The 24,973-nt window shown below is 32.3% G+C and overlaps 2 protein-coding genes across 3 annotated transcripts; both read right to left on the reverse strand.

Annotated features, from left to right (window-relative positions):
- Positions 1-3,618: 3,618 nt before the first annotated feature.
- On the reverse strand, positions 3,619-8,954 carry LOC107020274. Its single transcript, XM_015220559.2, has 4 exons — positions 8,520-8,954; positions 8,306-8,421; positions 5,218-5,461; positions 3,619-5,113 (listed from the first exon to the last, which is right to left on the reverse strand). Exons 1-4 carry the CDS (start codon positions 8,802-8,804, stop codon positions 3,764-3,766), a joined length of 1,995 nt encoding a protein of 664 aa, XP_015076045.1. The 5' UTR covers positions 8,805-8,954; the 3' UTR covers positions 3,619-3,763.
- A 942-nt stretch (positions 8,955-9,896) lies between these two features.
- LOC107018840 (peroxisomal nicotinamide adenine dinucleotide carrier) lies at positions 9,897-19,704 on the reverse strand. Of its 2 annotated transcripts, XM_015219420.2 has the most exons (12): positions 19,444-19,704; positions 19,280-19,357; positions 19,106-19,180; positions 14,838-14,968; positions 14,440-14,494; positions 12,588-12,689; positions 11,639-11,707; positions 11,457-11,564; positions 11,266-11,334; positions 10,678-10,732; positions 10,352-10,550; positions 9,897-10,265 (listed from the first exon to the last, which is right to left on the reverse strand). In XM_015219420.2, exons 1-11 carry the CDS (start codon positions 19,522-19,524, stop codon positions 10,366-10,368), a joined length of 1,008 nt encoding a protein of 335 aa, XP_015074906.1. In that variant the 5' UTR covers positions 19,525-19,704; the 3' UTR covers positions 9,897-10,265; positions 10,352-10,365. The 2 variants fall into 2 exon arrangements, with proteins under 2 accessions (XP_015074906.1, XP_015074905.1); XM_015219419.2 differs by having other exon boundaries at positions 9,897-10,550; positions 19,444-19,703.
- Between the last annotated feature and the right edge of the window lie 5,269 nt (positions 19,705-24,973).

The raw sequence follows: 24,973 nt of genomic DNA on the forward strand, positions 1-24,973 counted from the left end.
CCCAAAAAAAAAATAAATTATATGGTGTTTTCTTTTTCAGGTTTTCTATGATATAGTATTATTGTTATTTAGTTGGTCTAGGAAATGATAAAGAAAGCACAACATTAGGTGGTCCTCCAATTGTCCACTTTATAAAAACACAATGGCCCCTTTCCCACCTCTTTAATAAGACTAAGAAAACACCACAAAAGGTCAATTACTTGCGTATAAATACACTACTCGTTGCTCGTTACGTATCAGATGAGATTGCTCCTCTCTTAATCGAAAGTATCATATTCATCCTTATGTATGAAAAATTTTCCGTAGAAAGCGTTTTCTCTCAATGGGCAATATCGTGCAAATCCGAAATAAAACTCAGAAAAATAAATTTATATATACTATATGCTTAATTTTTCAATAAATAAATAAAAATATTTTTTTAACTTATAATAACTCTACCTTAATCAACTAAAAAGTGGTTACCATAATATACTTAAAAGTCTAGAAGACTTATTAGACGCAACATGTTGGTGACAGCGTAAAAAACAAAGTACAAAAGTTAAAATAATTAATAAGGCCAAAACAGGTTGGGTGGGGTTCGGGTGGGTAGCGTGGGTCAGTGACGGAACTAAGATTTTTATTAAAAGAATTTGTAATATATATATAAAAGAACACGTGACAAGGTTAAAAAAATTTAAAAAATCTATTATATCTATGTAAAAAGTAATTTCAATAATATATATAAATGATATAACTTTCATAAAAAAAATTCAAATGAACCGCTCGATCTACATTTTAGTGTTCCAAATAGGTATGATGAGAAATGGGAATATTTTTATGTAAGATGTTGAAAACTTTGTTGCAGTAATATTACTATGAGTTTATGTTAGACTTATATTTTATCATATTTAAATTTGATATATTTTTTTTTTTTAAAAATTGACATGAGTTTATCTTATTAGTTGACGTATAATTAATGATTTAGGAAATAAGTAATTAGTGTTATGAATGTAATATGATAAAATTATTTTTCTTGATCGGTTAAAAGTGATGAGTGATATTTTAAAAAAATATTGTATAAGTAAAAGTGAATAAAGTAACTCATTATAAGTAAATTTATTAATAAATATTTATTTGTTAATTTGATAAAAGAAATAACTAATACGCTATACAAATTTATATACAATAGTGTAATCCAAACTATTCTCACTGTTATATATTTATGAAGTATACATTTATGTGAATTATACACCTCGAATGTATACAATGTGCAAAATTATGATGTGTAATTCTTAAGAAGCAAAATTTATAAATTAATGTTTGCGGGTAGTTTTTTAAATCCGCGCTACGTAATTTGTGAAAAGTCCTTTTTTTTGTAAGCTAGTGTAATAATTTAGCACCCGAATTTTTATAACGTGACTAATTCAAATTTGTAGCACATCAAACATATTTAAGGAAAACCGCTTCATGCCAGAAGGTTATCCATTCACATGTATAGTTAAATTCGAGATTTCTGATTTTACCTATTCAACGACAATCACATCTTGACATGGTGGTAAAACTTTTATTTATTATTTATTTACGAATAGAGAATAATTATTACATGATTATAATGTTCTTTTGGATATTTTTAATAAAGACACAAAAAAGATTTGGATGCTCAACCAATATTGGTTCCCTATTTGTTTTTTTCTAAATGTTTATCTTTTTTCCTTCTATTAATGGTTAGACGTACAAAGATTCTCAGACATATTTTGTTGGTTTGCTTTATAGACATTATAGTGTGGAAAGTAACTTTTATTTAATTGCTTTAATTTTGAGTCCTTAATTTTTCTCCATTAATAATTAAGCTTATATATATATATATATATGTATTTGGTCAATTTATTTATTTATTTATTTATTTATTAATGAAACGCATATAAAAACCACACAAAAAGAGCTAAATGTCAAGGAAAAATTACATAAATTAATACATTTTAAAAAATAATTACTGATTTTGGCGATACTTTTTGTTTATTACCATTTATAGCAATGCTTTGTTAAATCTGTAATATGTATTAAAAGTGAATTATGTATGCAATATATATGAATTATAATTATTTTTTGAAATATATTATGTTTGTTTGGTAAAAAATTGTCATATTGTATTATAGTGTATTAAAATGTGTGATAAATGTATTATTCATCATTAAAATTTGTATATATGTGAATAATAAATTGTTCTTCGTAATGTGTATTAAACTTGTATATAAATGAATTAAAAGTGATCAAGTGAAAAAAAATATTATTGCTATAAATTATAAATATTTTTTTATTATAATATATTTATGTAAGTTTCCCAAATGTCAATGACCCATTATATACGTATATGTGGGCCTTGTGGGCTTCAAAGATGCTTTTAATCTTAGAATTGACTTATTTAATTTGGAAGAATTGAATATTTAATAATTTAGAAATTAACATAACTTTTATAACAATCATCTTCTATAATAAAGTAATATTTTACTGTAACAAATAACTTATCTTTAGAGCCAACTTCCATATTATGTAAAATAGCATTGCATTATAGTATAACTAAAAAATATTTAGATGAACAACGTTATTATAAAGAAGTTTTGATATATATATATATATATATCAAACTATTGGATTTTGTTCAACTCATGATTAGATATGCTAACTATTTTATTGCAAATTATGAGCTTACATATTTAGTAATATATCAATTAGGTGCTTTGTTTTAGCTTAAAGATGAAGCTATAAATTATTTATATAGGAAGAGTATATTTTATCCATAGTTTGATTCAAAGAAGTGACATTGTACACAAAGTATTTAAAAGAAATATTAATGAAGAAACTAAACATAATTTTATATAAAATCTTAAGATAAAAGCAATTACCAGTTCACATTTTATACAACGAAATAACACTCATACACTTCATTAAAAAATTAGGAAACAAACAATGAATTTTAGGGACAAATTATTTTTCATTTACTAAATAATGACAAATTATCTATGAAATTGCATCAAATTAAACATAAAATAGCGACGTATCAAAATGAACAAGAAGACAAAAATACACATCAAAATGATCTTAATTGCCTTTTTCCATTGTTGACGTGGACTTACAACTAAAGAGCGTTGGCCATTTGAATTAATTCCACAAAAGATATAATTGGCCATTTGATTATGATCATTCGTTTTCATATAGATGTTAATATATTTTAATTTTTGTGTGTAGGGAGGGTGGGGGGAGTTGTAGAGTAGATCCAAAGAAAACAAGAAAAGACAAATGTATGAATATCAAATATTAAATGAATAAATAAATAAATAAAATATTTGGTGAAATTTAATAATTACACAATTGTTATGAATGGTTGAAACTGTATGAATTACTACTATTAAAAATAAAATTGATTTCCACAGTGTCAAAAATGACTAGGCTTGTGTGGTGGATGAAGAGATAGGACTATTCAATCACTGATTAAGATATCTAGTGTACGGATTCTCTATTTAATGAAATGTAATTTTGTGGGTTGTGACACTCACTATCCGAATACATAATCTTAGCACTACACTCTAGTATAATGTGAAACATATCATTAACCTCTCCATTTTTGTAAATTATAGACCCAACGTAAAGATAGCCATATAAAGGTAATATTGAATGGACTTGAGATTAGTTACATTTGACAATATAAAGCTACAAACAAAAATATTCACAGTTTTTTTGCGGTACAACTTGAAAAACACAAGAGCAAATAAGAGCACTCTGTTTATCAATTCTTTGTTTCTTTTTCAAAATCTATAAAACCACAATCATCATCCATTGAAGATTCACCGGAAATACCTGGTTTCTCCGGTGGAACAAACATCTCTTGTATACGAAGTTTCTTCTTATCGAGCCATCCACCAACAGGCTTTTCAGATAATGAAGCCAAACCCTTGAACGAAAAATCATTTGCTATTGTGGTATCAACACCTATGGTTCTAGAGTAAAGTCCTCTGCTTCCAGTAACCACCATATTGCGGGTCTCTTCACCACTACGAGAAAGCACAGGAGGCAGTAGATCAATCAGCTGTGGGCTGGGCTGGTTGGAGTTATTTATGAGCAACCGAAGTGTCTCCCTGGCACTTTTCTCAGCCATGGATTCTGTTTCTGGGGGAATCAAAGGATTCACTAAATTTGGGTGTAACTGTGGAATACTGCCAGAGATAGCAGGACCTGCACTGACAAAGTAACCTTGACCAGAAGAGCACACGTCAATAACAGGAATATGGACTATAGAGTCGCCTACTAAAGGTGTGAAAGTAGGTATTTGCTGTGAAGGACCCAAAGAAAATGGCAACCTGATCAATGGCTCGGGCAGAAGAGGTGGGAAATCTAAAGCGGAGACATCAGTGACAAGAGACGGGTTTGGTGTCAAAATACTAGATGAACAAGCAGAAGGTGCTATTGACGAAAGTAGTGGTATTGAAGAGTCTGTGGATAAAATAGGCAAATGTGGAGTTCCAACTGAGTACTGCAGAGTGGATACAGCAGGAGGACACCAACAGTAATAAGGAGAGAAAACTGTTGAGTCCAGAGAATGAACAGTAGCTGCAGAGCCTCGAAAAGGAAGGGCAGCAACAAACGGCTCCAAAACATTTGAAGGACGAGTTTCTCTTCCAATTTTATCGTCTTCAACATTTGTTGAACTAAGTGCATCTGTGCTACTTATGCCTGCAATATGGCTATCTACACATGAAAGATAGCTATCACCATGCTGCCTCAGCCCGTCTCCAGAAACACATACAGATGATGAGTTCCTGAGCATGCTATCTTTAAAAGCATTAGACATAGGACTAAGGCTGCTCATCAGGCTGGTGTTTGATCCCATGCTACTGACGTGCTCAGGCCGCAGAGGTTTCTGAGATGCAACTGATATCTGGGCATCAAGACCAAGTTCTGAAGAATCAACAAAGCCAGCAACAGGAGGATCTCTTGACATCATGGAACTTGCTTGAGGATTTATAGCTGCTGAACCGTGAAGATAAGCTCGAAGATGAATGGCGAAACAGTCAATCCGCGATTCATTGATTCCAGTTAACTCAGCCAAGGAAGGCTTCATCTTAATCAAATCCCTCATCTAAAACAACCATAATCAATAATGATATTAGTCATCTACATATGCAAGTACAATATAACAAATATTCAGTAGTTCATCACACACAGTAAACATAAGAAATATACCTTTCTCCGCAACTCATCTCCAAGGAGCTTAGACTTCTCTGAACACCAAAAGTAGAACGTCTCACCATCAGGGATACTAATAAGGAACGAGCGTCCAGAATCATCTGCCACAATATCTTTTATCTCTATGGCAGAACAATCAGATTCACTGCAAAATGTTCCAACTCTCTCTGTGCTGCCGTCATCCCCAATGAATGAGATGCGCAAGTCTGATGTTGGCAATATTGCAAGGTTTAAGTTCCCCCTGTTACAACAACACAAGAAGAAAAGTAATGTTTAAGATGAGATAGATTGTCAATAAGTAACATACTAAATCAAATGTAACCAAATACAGACACACTTATGACTTGCGCATCCTAAATCTAACACCCTTGGCTGAGGAATTATATTATGAGTTCCCAAAAAATTCTCCAAAATTTCCAAAAATTAAGGCAGCTACACAAGTCCTCAAAGTCCTAATTTATTGTGTTTTTCCTCCTTTCCATAAGAATTTGTACTGGACAAGCTAGCCTATAAAAACAAGGATAACAACTTGTACAATTGAACAGCATTACCAACATAAATAACTATCATTTAGGTGAACCTTAACTTTTAGAGACAAAGTGCTAGTTAAAATAGACTATACATTAACATGCCAAGTTTTCAACTCGTTAACTAGAAGTTCACTTAAGACGCATACGAGATATATATTTCTTATAGACACTAAATTACAGTTCTCACTATAGAAGATTTTGGTTTGGTGAGATAAAGAGCCAGCCGCTCCTCCATTCACATAAAACATTATGCGCAAAAGAGACAAAACAGGAAGTTGGAATCTAATATTAGAAATCTCTTTGCTTACAGAGTGTCATCAAAGAATAAAAGGACAAATTAAGCAGAATATAGCAATGTAAAGGTACATACTGAGCTATAAGAAAGGCAGGACAGCATGAAAGATAGAAATGACAAACTGAACAGCATTAAAACTTCTAGGATGGTTCAGATATAAGACAAACAAACCACATTTATTAAATAAATAAAAAAGCACCAAAGGGTTACCAGTCAAGACTTCTAGATAATTCAGAGAGAAGTAATTGAATCATGTAATATAAGAGCATGAAACTACCTTGACTTCTCCTTAATTCAGAGATCATAATAGTAAACGCCCAATTTTACCTACAAGTCAAAAGATATTTTCACGTGGAAGCATGAACATTTGTCACCATCAATAAACAATACAGCATCTGGCAACTTCTAGCCACGATCAACTAAGGTTATCTACAGGTTAAACTGGATTGAGCTATATAGTATTAAACAAGCAGAGAAAGCTATTGCAACTTCTATGGTGAAATAATCAATAATGAAAAAGAGATACACAAGAGAATAATATAACACTAATATTGCCCATATGCAGCAGTAGAACAAAATAGAAAACATAACACTCACTGATTGATCAGTGCAAACACACTTCTTCCAGTCTGATGGGACTTGTTGCCCTAAATACCAAATTCAAAACCTATTCTTTCATCTCCATTCATGCAAAACTGACAAAGGTACCATATGTAGCAAGATTATGAAGGAAACAATGCTGCAATGATACTATAAAACAGGGTGATAAGACAACAACACAATCACTAATACATCAAGGAGAACACACTTCTACAAGTATAAAAGGAATTAGTATTTAGGATTACCAAATTAACAACTTATTTTCTCATCTCCATTCAGACAAAATCACAAAATATACGAACCTTTACGGTGTCTCCACATGTCAACATGCACCTCCTAGCAATAAGCAGTCTCATATCAAGATATAGAGATTTATGATAGTATCCAGACAGCAGTATTGATCATGAGATGATATGATGTGTCTGCAATTCATGTACTATATACTCAAAATTTGAACCCTAAACGAGTTTAGGGATCAGGAAATAAGAAATTCTTCGGAGTACAACCTAATGTGAGCATATCACCTCTAGGAACAAATAATTTCACTGGATTCCAAGTACTATACGTTCACCAGCACAAAGCATGCAGCAGTCACAAGCAACAAAGGGTGAATGAGCAGCAACACATTCCCCAGCATCTTACAACTGAACATCATAACTCAAAATGGCCATTGGAAAGAAAAATCCCCTTTTCCAGCAAAATATAACTAGGTATATGCTTGAAGCATCAAATACTGCTAATGAACCCGACCAACCGACTATCTAGCCTCTCCTCAGAATCCATTGGCCCATTTCCTAATTCCTAACTACTATTGAACGGTCATACTGCTATACCTATAAATTAACAACATCGCTTCTCTCTTTTCTCTTTTTTGTTTCTTAAAACCAATCATCTTCTGCTCTAACCCTCTTTCTGTTCTGTTAAATGTAATTTACTTTAATTGACCAAGATCCAATCAAAAGAGTATTACTACCATTTTGAATTCAACTAATCTCTGTTCCGACTATTTCAAACATAAGCACATGATATGAAAAGTTAAAGTCATCTTCAAAGGAAGCAAATGAGATGTTAACTTTAGAACTATATTTCTTCTATCAACAGGCAACACTAACTACATATAACACATCAAAAGTTCATTGTTAATAAAGAGAGACGCCTTTTCAAAATGAACCAGTGGTAACTAAATTCTATCCATGAATACAGAATGCAGTCAGCTAAGTACTACAGAATGAAGTTCTCATTTGCTTGTAATAGTACTAGATATTAATCCACCAGGATACAATAATTGAAAAGTTCTATTGTTTTCAGCATCCTGACTATATGGGCTTGTGAGCAAGCCACTGATCCAAAATGATTGCTAAAACACTATGTTTGATAAAGATGCAAATCTTAGCTTCAAGTAATATAGCAATCTAATCTATCCAGAGACAAGATTACGTACATAATAATCGCAAAATAAACGTATCAAGTTCCCTAAAATGCAGATAAAAGTGAGGATATGAAGAACACAATCTAAGTCCACCAATAAATCAGGAAGGAACTGATTATTAGAATGCCCAAAAAAACTACAAGTCACAATCAAATATGCTGAAGCCAAGCACCACACACATGGAAAACGCCATATTATGCATATGAAAGGTATAAAGTTCACTGCAACTACCTTGTAGTTGTTGGACACAACAGCGTCCCTTGCTTCCTGATCTTCCCAACCCGCATTGTAACAAGTGGAATGCACAAACACCTCGCGAGCATTCCAACCTCTGATGGCTCAAAGTTCTGTCAATAGAATCAGATTCAATTCCAATTACAAATTACACATCCAACGAACCTCAAAATCAAAAATCTAAACCGAATTCATAAAATTTACAACATACTTGACTAAGATGAGCGAGCAATCGATCTTCAGCAGCACCAGCAGAAACATTAAGCTTCAACAAAGGCTTTAACCTCTCATCCACTCTACAAGCTCCCATAACCTGCAAATCCAGTGCCAGAAGCCACTGAAGAACGTTCGTTTCTCCTGATGCAAACATACCACTCGATAAAACGTCGTTGTACAAAGCATCCTCCGACGATGAATCATCCAATTCCTCCTGGAGATTTGAATTCTCAACCTCATCATCGATTTCCAGATTGTTCATAGATTGTTGTTTCACCATTTTTTTTTAAAGAAAAATTCAATGAATTAAGGTTTAAATTTGTTCGTAAATCAGCAAATCGATTGAAATCTATGAATGAAAATATAACAAATCCAACAAATTGAGAGAGATTTGAGAGAGAATCACGGGAGCCACACGACGAACAGTTACAAATAGAGAAAGATAATGGTAATCCAGTTTATTATAAATAGGATTGATGCACGGATTTGAAATGTGGTAATTAAATGTGATTTTGGGGATTAATTTGGAATCCGGGCAATCATGGCATTTGCTTACGCCAAGCTGACTTTTAATAGGCCCAGGTTGTTTATAGTGGGACCCACGTGGGGACAAAGGCGGTGACCATGAACAACGCCACGTCAGCTTCACACGACCAGATATTTACTAATTGGCCAATCAGATATTTATTTTAAATTTTAAACCCCACCCCAACCCGGCTTGGTTGACCCACTTCGAGTCTGTCCCGTTCTCTAAGTACCTTTTAAATATAGATACATGTTTATATATGTATAAAATTAAAATTAGATATAATTTATTTTTAATGTATTTTATTTAATTAAATTCACATGTACTTCATTTTCTCACTCGACTATCTTCTATCTCATTCGCCTATTTGCAACTGTATTTATATATTAGACGGTATACATAAACTGTCTCGCTCACCGTCTTCGTCTGCACTCACTTCTCTCCCTATGAATAAGTAGCCTTGTATTTCATACCAACATACTTGTATGTTTTTCACTTACATGTTGCTTACCAACATAAGAGGAGATGTATAAAGTTAAATGATAAATTTGATCTTAAACTTCTAAAATAACAAATATTTTTTTAACAAAGACTATTAAATATTTTGAGGTGCCTTCACTTGTTTATATTTTTCTCTTTGTTTAAGGTCTACTAAACAACCTTTTACCAGTCAATATAATGGATACAACACCAACCCCCACAGCTCCCTCATATCTTTTGATCGTCATTTTTTCATCAATCTTCACCAGCATAATTTTTTTTGAATAATACAATCCGTTCAAACATTATATTACATGAAGTTACATTACAATATGAACCATGGGTTAAAACCACCAAAACAAGCTGTAAAAAAATAGGTTCACCAATAGACTAACAAACATCACGCTGTACTAAGTGAACTGATTTATAAAGAAGCTCAATCCCGTTATTTAAACTATTTTGATATACTAATTAGTAAGAAATACAACAATAATTCACTTTTTGTCCAGAAGTAAGATATTACCATTATGTGGAGACACAAAAACAAATAGTGGAGCAATGATTAATGTTCTTCAATGGGAGTTGTGTCCAATTACTACCAGGTATTTGCACTGGAGAAGGTAGCAGATATCCTGTTGAATAATCGAGGAGTCCGCCACTAGTTACACAGCTCCAACAAGGTATCGAGAGGGCTATCACAGTCAGGTGCGAGCTGGTTTTGACACCAAAGAACCGCTACCAAACGAAAACTATATTTGAGTGATCCATCCTAATTCTGAAGGTATATCTTGTGCTTAAGACGTAAATGGAAGAAATCTGACTTGTAATGAGGCTTTCAACTGATAGCATCAGCAACATTCCTCCCTGTTAACAGCCATCTTGCACACCTCACAAGTTCCTCCTTGACCATGAAAAGAATAGCAGCAGCAAGAACACTTTGTACGATTTTCGTGCCCATCCCCTTGTAAAATCCATGAAAGCCTTCATAGCGTATAATCTTCATCAGAGCATCAAGTGTACCTAAATTGCATTGAGAAACTTTACTACATGCATTTTTTACCCAAAAGTTGACATGGAAAACCTAATGTGTTTGATCAAACCTTTAAATGATGCTAGTATATAAACAGAGTAGCTCAAGTCCACTGACCTTTATATTGATGTCTTTTATCTGCACCAACGTCCTGCTTTGCCTGGAGTCTTGACTGCAAGATAGAAAAACACTATTATGAAGAAAAGCTAAAATGTTGGATAGTGGTCCAAACTCTGCATGGACAAAACTTAATTGGACCCGATTGCAGCCACATGTATTTCAACTGTTTCAATCAGCAGTTGCAAAAGAAGTTAAAACTGGGAATGTGGTACTAATATTGTATGGTGTTTTCTTAAAGTCCATACAGCTAAAAAGCAATAATGAAACCATTTCAAATTATGCTCGCTGCAATTACTAATGGGAGCAAATGAAACTGAAATTGAAAAGGCTGCACTGAACAAAATCTGATAGTAAAAGAAATATTTATCTCCTCAGAAACAGGCTTTAGTTCAACAGTAGGTTGTCTAAATTAAGCAAAAGGTGAATGGAGCTCAGAAAATCAATAGATGAAGATGAATATATGAGCCAGAGTTTAGGGGGCTGATACGTGCATCAACTATATTTGCCACATCAATCCGAAAGATGAGAAACTTTGATAAAAGAGCAATGGGAAATGAACTTTCTCCATACAGAACACTCGTATACCTTGATAACCAGAAGAGGATATGTTACTACTGTAGCTCCAAGTTTTGCCACAGCTCCAAGTAGAAATATCTAGCAAAAATACAAAACATATAACCTCCAACAGTTGACATGTCAAAAGCTAAAAATTCTAAAATGATAAGACAAATCTAGAGAAGAATCTAGCCGAACAGGAGAAAGGGACAAAGGTTTACTTCCAAAGCAGTGACATCATTGGCACCTTTGTTGCTAGAGGCACGTCGTTTTCTAATCTTCTTCAGCAAGGTTTCATATAGCATAAATTGTATGGAAGGATTGCTGACCTGTATTTAGCAATGAGAAGGATCAGGAGTCATTAGTTAGTATGTACTGCTTACTAGATTAAGTTCTCACATACCATGAATAATGTTGGGAAAACACCATTCCAGAAACCTGAAATTCCATCTTCACCATAAACTTCTTGAATCTGAAAGATACAAGTGTTACCTATTAGAAAATTACAGGTATAGGCTGAATAGTTTATACCATTACTGCAAGACATGTTCAAAAAAAGTCAATCACTTGTAAAGGAAAAAAAGCTTGGGGAAAAAATTTATGCTTCTGGCGAGGTTTTTAGTCCAGTAGTTAGAAGCACAGCATGCAATGTGTGGGTAAGTCACATGTCATGTTTTTTTTTTTTTTTTTGATGAAGTAAGTTGTTTCATTACCGGCATCAAGAAGATGCAAAGAGTACAAAAGTAGATATGCTAGCTCTGTTACATGATAACAGTTAAGACACGGGAGCCAGCCTGTCGTAGACAAAAGCCTGTCATTTAAGTGGAGAAGAGTATAGGGTGGGCACATTATCCACGTCAAGAATCGTGCACTTAGCTCTCAAGGAATTCTCAATTGTAAAAACAAAAGTGTGCGCTTCTGTTTGATCGACAGCCTTTACGTTGTATGTTTTATCAGAGAGGACTAGGTGAGTACCATCATAGGTTCTCACAGACATCCTACAGCCAAAGAGACATTTTCTGTTTCTGATATTACAAAAAATTATTTTAAAAAAAGAATGTGAATCTTCAGAAACCATCACTTCCCACAATGATACTATGCACCAATTATTTAGTTACAAAAAAAAAATCGAACATCGAATGTCAACTGATACCATATTGCCAGTTAAAACATTGAAGAAACAAAAGAGTTTTAAAAAGATATATGTTGGATCCATAATGATAAGTAAAATGTTCAGGGTTACTCCAACTGGATTAAGTATGTGAATATAACGGTCCTAGACCCAAGGTATGCAAATCAAGTTTGAATGCATCACACATCACATCTTCTAATTGGAAAAATTTAATACATACTGTGTGGCTTGTCCCGTAGGGGGGAGGTTCAACGACAACAGAGATTTCATCCTGTGATGCTTCAAGTTTTGGGTGGTTATCTTTATCCTTTCTTGAATGAGTCTGCACAATAGTTGTGAGACGTACATGTAAGAAAATCAAGTATACAAAACATATTAGGGAGAATTTCTTCTGAAGAAACAAGAATGTATTAACTAGTAAAAATATTTAAGCGAAGCATTTTAACATCTAACTAAGGCAATGAGTAATACATTAAAAGAATTTTCACATCAAAGTAATACGTTGAAACAAAATACTACACCGCGCATGACTCAGATGCTTCTTCTACTTATTTGATCAATGCACAACAGCTTCCAAACTGACATTGTTCCATCTTTTGAAGCAGAAAATGCAGAGGAAAATGTCAGTAACTGAATTCGAAAGAGCACTTCACTTCCGCTCACAATAGTCAACAATACAAACAATAATGGCCCATTACGTCCATTACAAATGACACAAATCCAAACTCGACAATTGTATAACAGATATGACAACAGTACTAATGTACTATAATTGCAACACCAACAGGGAACAAACTACAGAGTTCCCAATTTGGTCAAAGTATACAATTTGAAAAGCAAGGTTGTCATGGTAATTGACATGAGGTAGGTGACTAACCATATATATCTTGTAATTCTATGTTTAATAGACAATGACTCGCACTATTAAGGTTGGAACTGCAGCTTTTCAGCAATAACAACAACAATGTCACAATCTCAAACTAATTGGAGTCATCTATAAATCTTCTATATCCTTTCTTCTCTATCTGAGCCAATACTCGATTTGTATGTATTTATTTTGTATCTGATTCTTCTAATTCTCAAAGATGTCCATCTGATGTTTGTTTCCCTAAACAAATACATATATCCGGGTAGCTTATAGGACGACTTTGGTTTCTTTATAAATTCATAATCAGTACTGTACTTGCAAGAGTTCCACTATGTAACATGAAATTTTGACCTCAATTTCACATACCTATTTGATACAACATGAAGAAACCTCATTAATGCTGCACAATCAACCATGACGCTTTGATCTCCTCAAAAGAGAAGCATCTTTATGTAGCAACTAACAAAAGATTTTTTATGTGACTCCTGCAAGCTTTGCACATCCTCCACTCTTTTTCAGTCCATGATTACCAGCCAGACTAGTGTAAGGTTTGCTAATTCATAGGCACCCCATTTAATATTTCACTGACATTTATTTGACGTTGAATTAATTAGTCTAAGCAGAAATCCCTCGCAAAGATCAGCATACTCGGCATATTCCTGCCGGAAACCAAACGTCTGATTACCCTTCTGGATATTGTTTGATAGATAGTAAGCAACATTGTTGTCATTCTTGACCAATAAATGGTACATCTTGCAATCCTCTATTTTTGGTGATTTCAGTTAATTATCTTTTAGTGAATCCCCTTCTTCTGCTCCCAAAAACAACAACATCGTTGTTCATCTTCTTCCTTTTCTTCAATATGTCACTCAACATAATCCCGTCAAAAAATGGTTTTAGGTAGAGCTCATTTATATAAACTCAAGAGCCTTCATCTTAGGCAGTTAAGAACTTCTATCAACTCCAGAAGAAATACATTATAGCTCTATATTCGTATTGCCTCCTCATGAGATGAGTTAAAGCAAAAAGCTCACAGAAGAGAGTGTTGAAACTGGTAGGAACATATCTTAAAAGAAAAAGGCATCATAGACTAAACTACATCAATAAACTTGGTGCTGTGCTAAGTTCACCAAGACATTAAGCAAATACACCAAATTCATAACCTTTTTCATAGGAGGGTAAAGGAGAACCCCAGAGTATTTACCTGCATGCGTGTAACAACTACCCATATCGGATTGGTCAGCAGTACATTAACACATCTGTAATAAAGAAAAAATCAAAACATTCATGATTAACAAAAAAAGTACAATATTTCAAAAGGCATATTAACCAAATAAATGTATTCATCAGTGCTTTACAAGTTTTGGCTATATAAAATAAAAATATCAATATTATGCACAGAAGACCACCAACTGAAATTTTGAATAAAAAAGAGTATTATGCCATAAAGACAGGAATCCACGTTTTTAATAAGGTATAATATGACGAAAACCAAGTCTATTGTGGCAGAATACCATTGATTCATGCATTGTCAATACAGCAAATTACCAAGCTACCAAAAGGAAACATGAAAACTTAACATCCAACAGAAAAGAAAATTACCCCGATAAAGCAGCGACCAGAAGTGATGAGAACATCCCGACTGATCCATCACCAATTCCATTCTTCTTACGTACAAGTGCATCGGTCTCTGCTCTATTCCTCAATATTTGGTAGAAATAATAATAAACACCCTGTATCAAGAAAAGAACAGATACATAAGAGATCAGAAATTTCACCGCGAAACAACAAAGAAAAGCCATTTAAAGAAAAGAATACATTCACAGAAGATGAAAGTTAGTGAAGTATTTGTCAATGGATTATTCATATTTCATTTGCACATTTTGTCAATTGAATAAAAGAAGACTACTAAAGTAAACATACTCACTTATGCAACAGTTAACTTGGACCAACACATATGGGTTCCCCATATTATACAAATAAAATCTTGATAGATAGACCAGACCTTGCATCAATAGACCGTAACTGAACAGAGCAATGGATGGGGCTCATCAATGATATACCCAAAACTTAATTGAGGTTTGAGCCACCCAACAGGGCAAAAGAGTTAACAACTACCGACCACAGACAGAATAGTTTGGTAAACTGAGCACCGTGTTTCCCTGAACTATTAACCAAGGAATTCTTTTCCAAAACACAGTGTGTTATCATCATAACACTTGGTCAGCAAGCGAAACTAAAGAAGACCTGATTTTCGTTTGTACAAGGTAAAGCATCTTCAGCCCAGTTCATGATCAATGCTCAACTAAACAAACACTAGGTGGTCTGGAGAGTTTTTGACACGTTTGGTCCATTAACTGTCACCCTAAATATAAGTTGATCCCTTTGTATAATCTGTTTTAAATCCTTAAATATAAGTTAATCCCTTTGTATAATATGTTAAACATTTTAAATTCCTTTTAGTATGAACAAATCTAACACACCCATCAAAAACAAAATGCATGTCCGCATCTAACACCTTCTCCACCCAAAAGAGCTGTCAAAGCAAGATGAATCTCCCACTTGCTGGCTGTTAGACCAGCCAACACAATAATAGGGAAAAAGTAATCCAGCATAATTAACTCGTTTTCCCCAGATTGAAAACCTCAAAAGAGTTGTTCAATGCAAGGAGAACATACACAGAGCTACCACTGTAATACTCTTCAATGCGAAGCCATCAAGAGACGAACTTGACACAATACTACTGGCACATGGGGAAGAGGGAGGGGAGCTTCAACAGAATAAAGAGAATAAGACAGTTACAATACAAATCCACAGAGAGACTTGACAGGGATAACAGATTGAAAGGCAAATTTTATTATTATTTTTATTTTATTTTTCGATCTAGTGGCATATTTTGATCAGATTATCAAAAATGAGCAAGTGGCAGTTCGTGTATGTGAGGAGCAAAAACTGACCTGAAGCTGGTAGGTGATGTTGTCAAATATATAGTAATAGAAGAAAAGTTAGCAAAGTTTGAGGAAAGTATAAGGCGGTGAAAGCCCAAATAGCACAAACAGAAAGCTAGCAGGAAGTTGAATTGCTTGTTTGTTGGATGTGCTGAAATTGCATATGCAGATTATGGATTTATAATGGCAACAGAAAGCATGAGGTAATGCAAAATTGATGAAAACTTGGGGTCATTTGGTTTGAGTTCAAGTTATACTGGGATTAGAAGGGTGGCAGAGTGGAGTACTAGGGATGAAATCACTTTGATAGAAGCATGTTGGATGACAGAACTTTGACTTATCAAGTCATCAAGGGAAAGAGAGGGATTTGAACCCTATGTACGATGAACTCGTACAACGGATTAACTATCCGCCGCTTTAATCCACTCATCCATCTCTCCCAATTGAAAAGCATAATTAAGATGTCTCTCACAATGGATAAGATTACTGCATTTTGGATTCACCATCTCTTGTAATGATCCACGTGTTCCTGCCATACCAGAATCCAATTTTTATGGTATATCAGTTTATCGAGATGTCAATCTAAGATCTTATTCCAGTTCGATACTTAACGGCAACAATGAGTTTTTCCAGCTTGAGTTCTCTCTGCAAAGCTCAAGGATATTCATATTTGGTGCAAGGAGGCCCTAGAGAAAGAATCTTTATACGAGTTCGAGGCGTGTAGCTTATAGTTACAGTTAGCCGACTCAATAGAAGAATGAAATTGGTGGGATCAGAGAGGGAAGTGACATCCAACTTGGAAGCTCAGTACCACTAGTTAGAGGAGTGGCCAAAGGACGAGAATCAAACATGTCCGCATGAGGCAAGAGATCTAGGCATATATCTGCTGACGAAGGATAAGAGTTGTGCCCCTGCTGTTACCCTTTCATACCAAGAAAGTAGTGGAGAAGGCCCAAGTCTTTCATATTTTAATGAGCATGCAAGAACGAAAAAAGAGCAAGTATTCCCACCGAGACACCCAAAGGGCCAGCCATATGTACCTCGGGAGCCCCGGCCCATTCACATCAAAATAGAACGAGCACCTACGACTAAGGGGAATGGAATGTCGGAAGGAAAGGGGAGTCACATAAAGTATGCACATTGAAGAAAGCCCTGTATGGATTGAAGTTGGCTGGGGTCTGCCATTAATTAATTAGTTTTCTCAGGGAGGAAAGAGGCCCCGGTGAACCGTCATTATTAGTGAACAAGTGTAAGTTTCGCTGCCCGACACAAATCTCTATAGTCAGATTTATTTAACTCATGGAAATAAGAACTGCCCATTTACCATATATACTCAGTTTGCATAGAAGCTTCACTGCCCACTGCTGCATCATCTGTTTGGCTATGTTGCCGGACAAGTTTCATGTAACTTGCAACTGTTACTATCAAAATACATATCCAAACCTCAAAATAGACCCGGTTACTTTATTTGCAGGAACGCGTTTTGCATTTAGTACTCTTGCAGCTCCACTATTACTACCTACTATCTTACCTATTTAAGAGTTAACCCATTGCCAGTCTGCTCGGTCATGCTTCTAAAATCAGATAACTTTGTTACAATCCACTTTGTCGAGTAACCTACTGTCTACCTACATACTCCCTAACTGGCTATGAAAAATAATTTTGAGAAGTTTCTACTCAGTCGACTACTCTTGCTTCTTGCCAACTTCTTCATTAAGTACTTTTGTTTTTTACTTCAATACGTTTCAGACAATTGTTCAGATTCTCACAATAAGTGAAAGAGGGAGGTGCCAAATAAAGCATTGATTTTTTCGCTACTCATTGTATAAACAAAAAGATTCTCTCCTAATTGTGTTGTCCTCATTTGTTTCATTCCCTAACAGGCCAGACACGTAATCCACATGGCAAGTCCAATCACCTCTGGCAGTTGTTAATGAAGACCAAAAATGTTGAATTTGATCATATTTAAGGGATTACAAAGTTAAGAGTATCTACCTCAACTATTCCCGAGGAATGTTATAACGTGTTATACTAAGGACAAACTCAATTTTTGGAAGCTATTACAGATATTCTCCAGCTAAAAGCCAGAATATAGCTATAACGGGGGATGTATGAAAGGGTGTATAAATTACCACAATCACACTTTTATCAAGTTTAATTCTATTTGAACTATTCTACCTATAGAACTCTTAATGATGATTGTATTTAGATTTTTGAGAAGGGCTGATGATATACTACGGACCTACTATGTCAGGAACTCATAAGCAGGACAAGGACAAATAACTAGGTGAAGGACTGTGGATAACCCATCACATCAATAATGCATTATTGGCACACATTTCCAATCATGGGACCACATATCACCAGATTTAGTTTCCCAACACTTGAACACAAGGCGGCCTACTGCCAATATGTTACCTACTTTACGACTCAAAATACAAATCAGTGTATGTATGCACGGATTAATTCAAGTATTTTCTCAGTAATGTGCTGTTTGATGTGCCCAAATTCCACATCCAACTTAGTAACAGGAACTTCACCAAAATTCAATAATCATTCTACACTCCTCCATTTATTGTCATAATTAGTACTCAGATCATGCAAACTTTTAAAGTCTAAATATATTCCTTAGTAATCTCTATTTTCCCTTTTTTTTTCAAAGATAAAGCATATAAAATTGCTAGCACATCATCTGGAGCTGCAGTAAACGTCAATCTCAATTCCCAACTAGGTTGGATTAAGCAAGCACACAATGCACATTAGCATAGTTGATATTCTCAGTAAAGGTGATATTCATAGTTGATGATCAAGCAAGCACACGCATCAAAAAACCGAATATTCCATACAAATATACTATTTTACAGGATTATTACGCACACGGCGCACATTAGCATAAAGGAAAAAATCAAAATCAAGTCTCACCTGCGATGCAGCGGTACCAACTAGCGACGGAGCTAAACCTCCATATAGCCTATCCCACCCTTCCTGCTTTACAACCTGTAGATCAACCAAAACATTACCAAAAAAATGAGAAATTGAAAAGTAAATAAAGTTAATTTTGACATAAAAACGGAGCCAAAAACAAAAAGAAAAAACCTGGCACATATGTTCAATAGTTCCAAGCGTTTTCTTCATCTTCTTCGAATTTCTATCTGTTCGCTGCCGAGTATTTACCTGACATCACAGAAGTCAAACAAAGCAAAAACAAAAATTCTACTAGTAAAATAATGTCTAAAATAGTGAAGAAAATAACATCATACTGTGTCAAGAGGATAGGTGATGAGTTGAGCTACGATGCCGGCTCCGGCACCGGCGATGCCACAGATCAAAGCATCCGACATAACTTCCGTCAAAAAAAAATTGGGAGAAGTAGCAGAAAATAGAAGAAATTGGAAATTTGATTATGAAAATATAAATAATAACACGCGAGCGGAATGGAGACTAATAAATCGCTCGCTATCAGTTTCGATTTTTTCACTTTGTTCTTCCGTTTAAAATAGTGTCACGTGCTAGTTTGAAACATTTCATTATGATACATTGACAAATGAATTTGAAACTTGATATTTTTGTTTATTTATTGATAATGAAAAATAATAATTGTAATCGGAAAATATATGATTATATTTCTTAAAATGATATAAGATATACAAGTTTGATTTATTTTGAAAAACGAAAATGAAATGAATTATAGAAGTAAAATAATATTATATAATGAATAAAAAAAGGAAAGTAATTAAGTTGTATCAGATTACAAGAATTGAAACTTGGTTAGTTTGGAATACCTTTTGAGGATCGAATAGTAAAAAGGTTTTATTTAAAGAAAATATGTGTGATTGAACAAGTGTGTGAATAGAAATAATTGATTATATAGTTCGATATTGCTTGTTTTTTTTGGTTGGATGTTAATAGGAGTGTGCAAAAGTCAAATCGAAAAAATGGTATTCAGTTATTGAGTTTTTAAAAAAATTATTGAGTTATAGATTCGATATCGATTTTTACTATTGGAATATTGGGTAAAAAAAAACGACAACCCAATAAGACCGTAATAATTTATTATTTTACCCTTCCTAATTATTAAATAAAATAATATAATATATAATTAGACACTATAACTATATCAAATTATTAGTACTTTACCAACTTCACACCGGACCACTTTAATAGTTTTTACTGTTTACTCAAAAGTCAAAACTTAAAGATTAAACTAAGGGGTTCACTATTGCAGTTATTTGATTTTAATTTTAGTTTTAATTTAAGTCTTGTTGAACTGTTTATTTTAGTTTTAGTTTGTAATTGTAGGTTGTAGCATTTACAAGTTTGTAAAAGGTCTATAATTTGATTAACATAAAATTTTCATACTATATTTTGGTGGTAGCATGTAATTATAGCCTTCGTACTATAATTTCTCGTATTGATGCAATTTTTCATTATCTTTCTTGTTTCACTATATCAAATCATTTAGAGAAGTGAGAAGACATATAATATTTTACGGACATTTTCTTATTGGGTAAACCGAAAAATAAATCAATAATGATTAAAAATCGATAAAGAATATCTTATTGATTTGTTATTGAATTAGCACATTTAAAAATTAAAAATTGATAAACCGAACCCATATACATAAAACCAAACTGAATCAATCGATGTACACCCCTAGACACTAACTATTTGGTTGTGTACTGAATAGAGAGAATCCTGACCTCTTTCGTAGATAGACAAACTTATTCTATAGTTATCGTTAGTTATTGCCTTCATAATTCAGATACAACTAAAAAAACATATACAACTTACAGGTAAGTAAGTTTCTTATTTGTATATAAATTTTAATTATATATTTATACAATTGGAATGAATACCAAAATATACAAATTAATAATCGTCCTATACACTTATAATTATACAATACAAATATTTTCCTGCCCAAGTCTCTTTTGCCTTTCTCTCTTTCTCGTTTTATACAAATTTAAATTATATATAATTCTCTCTCTTTCTCGTTTTATACAATTCGTTTTATACAATTCGCTTCAATAGTATATGTATAGCGAATTATACATATATATGTTTGTTATGGAGCGAAATTATGCAAACTTTGCTATAACATACAAATACGAATTTTGTATTTGCTATATATGAAAGTTGTCCTTAATTTTATTTGTCCACTACTTTAAAAATATATTTATTTATTTTATTTATTACTTTTATAATATCAAGAATTGATAAATATTAAATTTTTTTAAAAAATGTCATGTCATTAAAAATTTAAAAAAACGTTTCTCATGTACCTAAATATAAGAGCTGAGAATATAATGCATAAAACACATTCACCGAATGCGATTTATGAGTAAAATCTTACGGCTTCTTATTTATTATTGAAATTACTACATTACCCCTTCATTCTAATTTTATTTGTTATTGTTAAGATATGTCTATTTATTTTATTTATACCTTTATTATATCAAAGAAATAAATATTTTATCTTTTAAAAAACATTATGTCGTTAAAAACTTGAAAAAATGTATCTCATATATCTAAATAGAAAAGCAGAGAATAGAAGGCATAAAACACGTTTTATGAGTAAAACACTGTGTCTTCTTATTTATTATTAAAATTACTACGTTACATTTCACTATTATTAATCTATTATTTTTCTATTTAATTTAAATAAGAGCAACTTTCACATATAGCAAACAAAAAATTCATATTTGTATGCTATAACAAACTTTACATAATTGCGCTCCATAGCAAACATAAAACTGTATAATTCGCTATACATATACAATTGTATAATTCGCTGGCCTAAATTGTATAATTCGCTGGCCTAATTCGCTGCAATTGTATAATTTGCTTTGCATACAGTTGAATCGAATTAAAATGTATGTATATTGCATAATTATAAGTGTATAGCAAGAAGATATATGTTTTTCTCGCTTTATACAAAAACAGAAACACAATATATACATTTCTGTTGTATAAAGCTAGAGAAAATTGTATTTCACTGCAATTGTATAATTCGCAATTGTATAATTCGTTGGCCTTTTTCTCTGAAATATTTGAAGTAAAATGTTTGTAAATTGTATAATTAAGTTTATAACACGAAGATATACATTTTTGCATGTGTATATACAATTTTCTCTCGCTTTATACAAAACAGAAACAAAATTATACACTTCTGTGTATAAAGCGAGAGAGGCGAGCGAGAATGGAGAGTGGCGAGCGAGATTTTTGTGAGAGAGACGCTGGAAAATTTTAGCTAATGTTTGCTATGGAGCACAATTAAATCAAACCCTAGCTATTCCATTTTATTTAGGTTATTAGTTTGCTATTCTATATAATTTTCCCATTAAATAATACACACCACACCTTTATACAGAGCGATAAACAGCCCAATTTATTTGGGCTTTTCCTTTCAATTCTACAACATTCGGGCCTAGCATGGCGTATGGGGCTTTGGGGAAAAAATGAAAAAGGAATTTTTATCTATTTAGTCAAATTTTATCACTTTTTGAAATTAAGTCGGTACGCTAGAATGGAGCAATATAACTTCTCAGTATTATCTGAGAAAGAAGGTTATTTATTTATTTCAAAATTAATAGAAGCAGATAAATAGAAATTATTTTTGCTCATAAATTACATAAAAAATACATATTTGATACGATATATTTAAGACCATAAAATTATTTCTAATGTTTTCTCATGACACGTTTAAATTACAAAATGAAATGTGTCGTTCAAATGATCCGATCTGTATTGAATATAGCATTTTTTATTAAAAACCACATAATTTTTTTTATTTAAATATTATTACGCTATATCAAATTAAATCAGATAAAATAATTGAAACAAACGAAATATATCTTGTGACGCAAAGGCTTACCCAGAATTTCAAAAGGATGTCTGTACTATTAAGAAAAAAATGCATCTAAAATATAAATTTAATTGGTTTGACTTTTATGTTTTTAATGTTGAACCATTAAATTGTATAAATCCAATATATATAATATTACTAGTTTAAATTTAAATATACACAATTGATTTAATTATATAAAAAGAAAATTGCTGCTAATTCTTTTAGGAAATTTTAATATTGTAGCTCACTTCAAAATTTTGAAAGATTAAAGCAAAAAAGCAAAAAAATTGATTGAGACGCCATAATTTTTATCGATAACCACTTGGAGAGTTGTTATTAAAAAAAAATATATATAATTGAAATTTCTATCTTTTCTAAAGAGATACATCCCATCATTATCATATCATTATATACTATTTTTAACATAGATTTACACCTCCATATTTAAATACTTCATCTGTTCCTAATTATTTGTTAATTTTTGAATTGACACATATATTGAAAAATAATTGATGACGTTGTAAGTTTATCATTTTATTCCTATTAATTATGAAGTAGATGAAAATTTTCTATATTTTTCAAAGTAATTAGTCATTTTATTCAGCATATAGTAGATAAGAAAAATATATCCTTTTCTAATTTATCAAAATAGATAAGTAATTAGAGATAACTATAAAAAAAAATAAAAAACGAAAGAATACATTTTAAAAGAATAACACTATTTTATATAATCTAAAAAAATATATAAATTCACGTAAATCCACGAAACCTCCTCTAAATACGTCTATGTTGTGAAGCCATCGATATTGAAGTGACTAGTGGCATTTTTGTTGCCACCTATATTGAATACATGACACTTGCTATCTATATATGTGCCAAAGTGACTAATCCAATACAAAAGAGAACTTGACACTTTTTATGTATTATATATATAAAAGGTAATTTTATTGTATTTTTTTGGTCAAAACTATGTTTTTTATTTAAAACGAATTCATTTTAATTATAGTGCTTAGTCATATAGTATGTTGAAAGGAATTCACAAGATGAATGAATCAAGACGATACATTGTATATATTAAGTAAAAGTCTATATACACCTTTGACATCCTTATGTGTACATTAATAATTTATTTTAAATACTTCGATCTTTTTAGTCCATATTAATTGATTGTAATGACTTTAAAAAAACAAAACTAAATTCACACTTTTAATGAACTAGAATGCATAATCATTGTAGTAAAAATATACATAATTAACAAAAAAGTTAATTTTTTATAGATATTAATTAAAAGTGATAAATTATTTATCGATATTAATTAATTGTCATTTGATTCAATATTTTTTATCGGTATTAATTAATTAAATAATTATTATTATTATTTACAAAGAGTGATTAATACCGCTAAAGATCGTTTAGTACAGTGTATTAAAAAAATGCATAGCTTACTTGGTAGTCTTTTTAGTTATACACTATATTGTGTATTGCCAATATCATGAATTTCTAGGTTTTAACAATAAATAATAATTTTAAATTTTAGTGACCAGTTACAGAAGCGACTCCATAGGCTTTCGTTTTGGTGTCTCTCCAAAATTGCAGTCATGGTAAAATCAGACACAATTGCCTCTCAATTCTTTTTCTTTACATCTTTTTTTCACGATAAATAGTGTTTTTAATGCAATGCATACTTTTTTTAAAAGAATCAAATCAAACAATGCATAAAAATAATCTGTGTATAATTAATACATGTATCGCTAATGTAACATTACTAATACATTCTATTTAACATTATTTTTATACACTCCATCGAACGACGATGAAATAGAAGGATTTCTCATAAATATAGTCATCTAAATAAATATAACTTTGATAAATTATTATTTTTTAATAAATTAAAATAATATTTATTTTGGAAGAGAGGAACTATATATACATAGTGCTCAACA

Source organism: Solanum pennellii, chromosome 5, assembly GCF_001406875.1.
Source record: "Solanum pennellii chromosome 5, SPENNV200".
In the NCBI taxonomy this organism is placed as follows: Eukaryota; Viridiplantae; Streptophyta; class Magnoliopsida; order Solanales; family Solanaceae; genus Solanum; species Solanum pennellii.